General features: G+C 39.5%; 1 protein-coding gene across 1 annotated transcript; it reads right to left on the bottom strand.

The window, feature by feature from the left end:
• Positions 1-401: 401 nt before the first annotated feature.
• atpaf1 (ATP synthase mitochondrial F1 complex assembly factor 1) lies at positions 402-5006 on the bottom strand. Its single transcript, XM_071486518.1, has 9 exons — positions 4768-5006; positions 3486-3594; positions 3301-3363; positions 2818-2880; positions 2629-2679; positions 2417-2464; positions 2070-2165; positions 1106-1191; positions 402-1019 (listed from the first exon to the last, which is right to left on the bottom strand). The coding sequence occupies exons 1-9, from the start codon at positions 4980-4982 to the stop codon at positions 815-817; spliced, it is 936 nt and encodes a 311-aa protein (XP_071342619.1). The 5' UTR covers positions 4983-5006; the 3' UTR covers positions 402-814.
• Between the last annotated feature and the right edge of the window lie 2497 nt (positions 5007-7503).

The following is a 7503-nucleotide window of genomic DNA, read 5'->3' as shown; positions in this document are numbered from 1 at the left end:
CTACAAAATTGTGTGAAATCAGACAAATTTTCTATCACCCCAGCCCAGTGATGTACACATCACCTCGCAGGACACACCATGGCACGACACTCGCACCAAACTGTTCTCAAGAGTCACAGTTTGGTGATGAAAACAGGTGAAACCCAGATCATGTGGGAAAGACACCGGTGCACATGTGACAGTGTGATTCAATCAGACTTACAGATCTGTGCAACATCAGAGCTTTGGTTCAACACTGAATACTGATGAGGACCAATTTGCTTTCATTCAGCTTTGTGAGGATCTGTTCTCCTCTCACTTCGGGAGTTAAAAGCAGGGTCGATCACTTCCACATTTAAAGATGTGCAAAACCACCTGTCAGTGATGTTGTATTTCAGCATTAGATTGATCAGATTTAAAGATTCAGGGTTTTGAAGATGATTTTATTAAATGTCATCAGAGGTTTGTAGGATAGCTTCTGCGCTAACAGTCTCTCTGCTCCAGTCTGACATGGAGAGTAGGATACAGTGGTATTTATTTATATATTATTCAACTGATCATTACCACGTTGTTCTACTGTTGCTACAGATCTGTGCCCAATGAAACAACATGTAGGAGATGTCCGAGATGATCAGGTCCCAGACAGAGTTCATGGTTCACGAGAAGCAGTTTGTGCTCCCTGAAGCTCTTGCTGCAAACTTTATACACAGGATGAGGAAAAGGAAAATCCCAGTGAGAGAGCACGTTTCACTGTGACTCTAAATGAAGACCAACAGTTCCTGGGAACCAGCGTGTGGTCTGATGGTGACGTCAGTCCCCTCAGACTCTGGTCTCCCTACGAGCCTCCAGGGCCGACCCCTGACCCCAGGCCGCTCTGTTCCAGCTCTGCTATGACTAACATGTGTTTGAAGTCTGCAGGCTGGTGGTTGAACGTCTCCACCAATCGGTACGTCTCCTGCCTCTGCGTGCCGTAGAACAGCTGCACCTGATTGGCCAAGCACTGAGCCTGGTGGACGGTCTGCGGAGAGGAAGGGCAGGAAGTTAAAAAGACAGACAACGCATTAGTTTACATTGTTGTGCAGCTCTGATGTCATACATGGACAGAAGTATGCGGACAGGCGTATATTAAGTGATAGTTAACATGTGAGTCTCCTCCTTCAGGTCTGTGTAGTGGTAGAGGATCAGCTGACTGGGAGCGTTCTCGCCCAGCGTCTGGACATAAACAGGAAGAAGAACAAAACTGTGACCAACTCCTCCAGGTAGGTGACAAGTCTTACTTACCCAATTTTAAGCTCTGTTCAAAAGCTAACTGTATATCTTTTGCTGATTTTAAAAGGATGAAAGTTCCCTTGAATCCTGGAAGATCAGCAGTTGTTATGAGGCACTTTAATCATCTCACTGAGAAACCATAAACCTTTGGAAAGATGGGATGGTAAACGTGAACCTCTCTGTAATATATGGTCATTTCTAAAGAATTTAGTAATAATAATAATAATAATAATAATAATAATAATAATAATAATAATAATAATAAATGATAAGCATTTACTTCATTTTAACTCTGAATAAATACATTTTGACTGCATGTAGATCAAGACCTTTATTCTTCCAAGCTTTGTGCAGCCTCTGAAGACCTAGAAGTGACCCCTTTGTTTTCCATAAAATTTCAGACTTTTCAGAGACATGTTCAAACTGTTAATCTGAGTCTGATCTCCACTGAAACATCACTGAGCTGCAAACGACTGACCAAACCTAAATGAGCTCAGTGTGTCTGCAGAAAACATCTGGACTGACGTCGAATGATGCTCAAAGTCAGAAAAGTATTAAGTTTCACTGTTGATTAAAAAAAAAAAAAAAAAAACATGACTTGTGTTCAGTTTAAAAATGTAATTCGTAATTTTATGAAGATTCAATGTACAGCACAGATGACAAGCTGATTCACCTCACTGTTGCTGATCTATGTTACATGAACTTAAAAGCTGTTTATTGAGGGGATGAAGCTGATTGACTGTTTGTGTGCGACCTGCACATGAAGGCAGCGCACTCAGTGTCCCAGCAGCATGTGAACGTGTCGGTGTGCAGCCGTTTACCTGGACGTTGATGAGGGAGGTGAAGTGCAGCTCGTGTCCAGACCACTGGCCCACAAAGAACTCGTAACCTTCCCTCTGAGGCAAAGCGTAGAGGAACTGAAGGAGAGGGGAACCACAGAGAAAGAGGGGTTACCATGGTGATGAGGTTCTGGCTGATAGGAAGTGCTTCACGATCAGATCAATAATGTCATGATTATTAAGTGTTGGACAGAAAGTTTGTTTGGCCAGAACTTGATTGTAAATGATCTTGTCTTGTGCAGCAGAATAAGTTGAGATGTATAAAATAAACACTGTTTCTGATGACCCCCCCGACCCTCACGTGTCGGACTGAGCAGCAGCGATCTTACCATCGGGCAGGACCTCGACCTGCTGAAAATCATCTCATAGATCTGAGTCTGGAATATAAAGGAGGTTATTAGATGTGTTATTAATGAGACATTTCTTCAGCATTGTTGGATCTATAAAACTCACGTGCAAATAAAAGTTAATGTGATGAAAATGTTTTGCTTAGTTTTTTTATATTATAAAGGAAGAGAAGGTTCTCTGGTGTTAAACTCACCGGGATGACGGCGCTGATTGTGTCCTTGGTCGAATAATATTTCATCCAAAGCTGAGAGAAGGACACAAAAGAACAGTTTCAGCTTCCACAGTAAAAACACACGAGCGGAAGAGAAGCAGTGTACGAGGTTAAATCAGAGTAAGACTGATGTGCCCCCCCCCCCCCACCCCCACCCCCCCACAGACTCACCTCTGCGATCTCCTCGCCCGTCTTGTCCTGAATCATGTCCATGTTGAGGATGGAGCCCAGCGTCTGACGGACAGCGAATTACACAGTCAACCATTACACACAGGAAAACACTCAATCAACTTCCTTTATTATTTAGATGACACAGAGCCTCTGATTACACCAAAACTATTCTGTTCGTCAACAGAAAATTAATCTGTGATAATTCCATGAAGCACTTTAGTAAAAAAAATAGTAAAAAGCTTTCAGCTTCTCAAATGTGACAATTTTAGTCGATACATTTTTTTACCATTAGTCAGAAACATTCAGTGATTTAGGAAATAATTTCTGACTTGATGAGTTGTGTCGAGGCCTTTGTCATTTTCAGTTTTATTTATTAATAAGAAAAAAGAAAAACGCCCTAAGTGTAGCCAGAAAAACAGAATAAATTTGAAGTGAGAGCAACATTATGCGACATCAGGCAGATTAAACTGCTCCTCCTCTCACCTTGTTCTTTGTGAAGCCTCCGCCTGCTCCATCGCCTGCAGCCATCTTGTCCCTTTTCTCCAACTGCAAAGAGAAAAAGTGCTTGAGACGTGTGCAAGTGTGTCTGTGTTTAAACTTTTGACTTCAGTTAATATGCCAGGACTTCATGCTGTCCTGTCCTGTCCTGAGCTCAGCTCATGCTCCACCTCCTGCTCCATGAGCTTGACGAACTCCGCCTGCTTCGAGTGTCCGAGCACTTCCTTCTTGGCCTCATGGCGCTTCTCCACTCGAGCCTTGTACTCCTGAGGTTTGGTGCTGAAAACAAGTCGGACAAATCAATGAAACACCAAAGAGACGATTCTACATTTAAAGGGCTTCATCTCTTTCCACTGTTTAGCATGTGCTGATAATTTGTAGTTTTTGTGAACTCCCTCAGCCTCACTTCCTACATTCCCCAGAATGCCTTGAAACTCACTCAGCTTGATAAAGCACCAGACTGTACCAGTAGTTTTGCATGTTGTAGCTGACAGTATTCAGTGTTTTCTCTTGTCTTTGCATGAAGATAAAGTGTTTCCTCACAGACAGGAAGGCCTCATTGTTTGTTGGAAGTTCATCCAAAAGCAGAACGGGGCCTAACTTGGTTTACATAGTTCTGAAAAAACATTGAAGTGCCTCTGCTCACATTAGAACAGAAAAAAAAAAAAACACTGATGTTGCACGATACTGCAGCAGCGACGTTAGTTATTTAAGTCATTCAAACATTTTCTGTTTTTATCTTCTCAAATGTGGGATTTCGTAATAAAATTAGTATCTTTGGGTTTGGTCTGATTATAAAAGCGATTAGTTAAGAAATTATAAAGACGAAAAGCAATATTTGTAAAAGTAACATTACCCATAATCATATACTCAGTGGTGTCACTTTTCTTGAACTCATTGATTAGGTGGGGGTGTCAAGGGAAGTTCCAATAAAATTATTTATAATAGTGAGGAGGACAAAAAAATAAAATAAAAATAGACACATCCACTGTCATTTTGGCCCTATTTTTTTGCACCAACATATAGATTTCTAATTGCTTAGATCACCATTTAATAATCCAGTTGTTGCATTACTTCTCACGTCATGACATCAACAATCATTACATTAAACCCAAAGACCCCTGACCCTAGTATTAATACACATCCCAACAAAGATTTTCTATGCATTTTTCCTTTAAGAAAGCGCACTAGCTCCGCCACCAAACCAACATGAAGTTAGATTTGAGATGAAACAATTAATGAGAGAAATACGGGCAAATGCTAAAATTTTACACGTGATAGACTGTTGATAGTTTAACCGAATATATCATTATCTCGCTAGAATTTCAAAGAAATTGTTTGCGATAGTCTTTATAATATTTACACTCGGGGAAAAGCAAATTACTTTTAAAAAAGCGGATTTTTCTAACGGAGATTCGGATGTGGCAGAGAGGGCGCTGGCAGCCCGCTGACCTGCGCAGCTTCTGGATCTTGTCCTGGTACTTGCTGAAGTGCGGGTTCTCCTCCAGCTCCGGCTCCTTCCGCACCGAGAAGGCTCGGAAATGCGCTGGGACCAGCCCGGGGATCAGCGTCCTGATGCCGGTGGCCCTGACCGCTAACATGCCCCGGTACAAACATGACATCTGTACCATAGCAGCCGCCATGTTTCCATCGCTCCCGTCGCACATCTATAACGTTCCGGCGGGGAACCCGTTTTATACGTTGGTTCCGCGAAAAGAACTGACAGATTGTCGGACTTAGTACATTGAGATTAGTCATAATTAAAGCCTGAAAAAAAAATAAAAATCTTTTTGCAGTAGTATTAGGCTAAAAAGCATTATGTCATTGCTGCCGCATTAAATTAAAGTATAATGGCTTGGAAAACAAGAACGCTGATAACATATTTAATATTTTATTAGTAAAGTAGAGCTGAAATAAAATACACAATTATTAATTATTAATAAAAAAAATCTAAAATAAGTTGTTAAAAAAGAAAAGGCTACTACTACTTATAATAATAGTAATGATAATAATAATAAAACAAATTATAAGATGAAGTGAATTAATTTATCCAAAGGAGTTTATTTAATTGTTTATTTATGTGTTCATTATGCTTATATTATTTTTATTAAAGCCATAGAAATGGAAATAAGCAAATAAATAAAATAAAAAAGAAGACCAAGCTTAGTTTTCCTGTGGTCACAAAAAGAAAAAAATATGTAAATTAATATATTAGAGGTTGTGATATAATGTAATGAAGTTAGTTTAAAACAACAAAACATTTTACAGTGATTCAAAACAGACTTTCAGGGATTCGCTCCCATTCACACACAAGAGCATTAGTGAGGCCCAGCACTGCTGCTGGGTGATGAGACAGCTCGAGGAGTATTGTTCTGTGAAATTTTGACCAGTGGAGGTCACTGCAGATCTTCATTTAAACCCACCTGAATGTTCTCTACTCTGCTAAAAGCAGCATTTATGACCTTAGATCCCTCACTGCTATCTTAACACTGCAGATCATTATAGCTCCGACTGAAAAATAAATAAACAGGCAGATAAATACAGAAAACAATCTGCTCAAATTCTCCAGAGTCACTCACTGATGCTCTCCGGTTCTCCACTGTGTTCATAAACCCACACTGATGTTTATGCCTCTGACAGGCGCCTTGCTGGCTTTAATGAGACGTGTGTTTCCCTGATGACTATCTGAGTGCTCCTGTGTTTACTTTCCATGGCCAATCATTTTTCAATCAAAAGTCAATAAATGAAACAGCTGGGAGCTGTTCACTGTACATCTGAATGTTCAGTGTATACACAGCAGCTGTTCTACACTGCATTACAAACGAATGTGTGTGAATGCAGAATATGGGCAAACAAAACTCCATTTTCAAGACGTATTATAGTTAAATTGTGCAAAATATTTGAGGTTGACAATGAGATTAGAATGATGTAATGATTCTTTTTGTTATTGTGGCGCTGAAGAATAAAAAATAGATATAATTACTTTTTTAAGTTACTCAAAAATGTGTGGATCAGGACAAGAATATCCAAATGACTGTGAATGGGATGTTGTTCACCTTTTGCAAGTGCATCATTACATATACAGATAGTAGCAGAAATGTTTGATGTCTTTCCTTTTGTTTTCTTCACACTTGGATTTATTTGGACTTTTTTGAGTTTTTTCTTGCCTTTTTGTCTTTTTGTCTCCATCAAGTGACCTCACAGTGTTTTTGAACTTCAAATTCATGTAAAGACATTTTTTACATATTATTATTATTATTATTATTGGCCATTAATTATAATATCTGGGTAAAATTACATAATTCAATAATAACATTAGCTACTAATATTGGCCAACACAAATCTAAAGTTTAGATAAAACGAATCACGTCATTAACATTAGCTGCTAAGTTTGGCCATTAAAAAACTTTCCTATAAAAATTAAAACTTCTCAATTACTTCAGCGGTTTTGCCTCCAGCGATCTCATGTCTAGGGAAAATTAAAAAGTCAAAGTAACATTTGCTGCTAATTCTGGCTAATACAACATAAGTATGATTTGAAATGAAACACTGACAGTTACCTTGAGTAGGTCAGGTGGTTTTCTGCAAACAAGCCTGGAAGTGGAGCTTCACCTGGCCCTGCCCCTTTGTATCTGTACAGGCCTCGGAGCCTCGGCTTCACGAGTCTCATCATCACTGTTGGTGAATGGAACAACACACAATGCTAACCATGAAAAAATAGTGTTTCCAATGCTAAAGGTAGAAAGGGAAATGAAATCTGCCTGAGATTTGTGCTCTCACAGCTGTTGTATATATATACACACACACACACACACAAATGTAAGTGCAAGTTAGCTTCAGTTAGCTGCTCACTTTTGGACATAACAATTAGAAAAGCAGCTTTAACTCTTCCTAACCTCTAATTTACCACTAACCTTTGGCCATTACCAGGCTCGCGCTGAGCATGTCTTCATAAATTGAATGCTAAGATAAAGTGAAAACATGTTAGCAGCATGCGAACTAATAGAACACAAGGCAAGCATGAAGCTAACAGACATTATAAGGCTAACATTAGCTGCTAAAGTTCTAAAGTTTCAACATAATGAGGCTTTATTATTATTAGCTTGTTCTACTTTTTCTACCTGGATGAAGGTGCATGTGTCCTGGATGTGCTGTGTTATTATAAGCCTGCGGTGATGATGATTGGTC

Source organism: Trachinotus anak, unplaced genomic scaffold (genome assembly GCF_046630095.1).
Source record: "Trachinotus anak isolate AG129_WGS33_773 ecotype Australia unplaced genomic scaffold, CSIRO_AGI_Tana_v1 ptg000010l, whole genome shotgun sequence".
Classification (NCBI taxonomy): Eukaryota; Metazoa; Chordata; class Actinopteri; order Carangiformes; family Carangidae; genus Trachinotus; species Trachinotus anak.
Note: the sequence above shows the minus strand (reverse complement) of the source record. Positions and strands in the feature narration are given on the sequence as shown.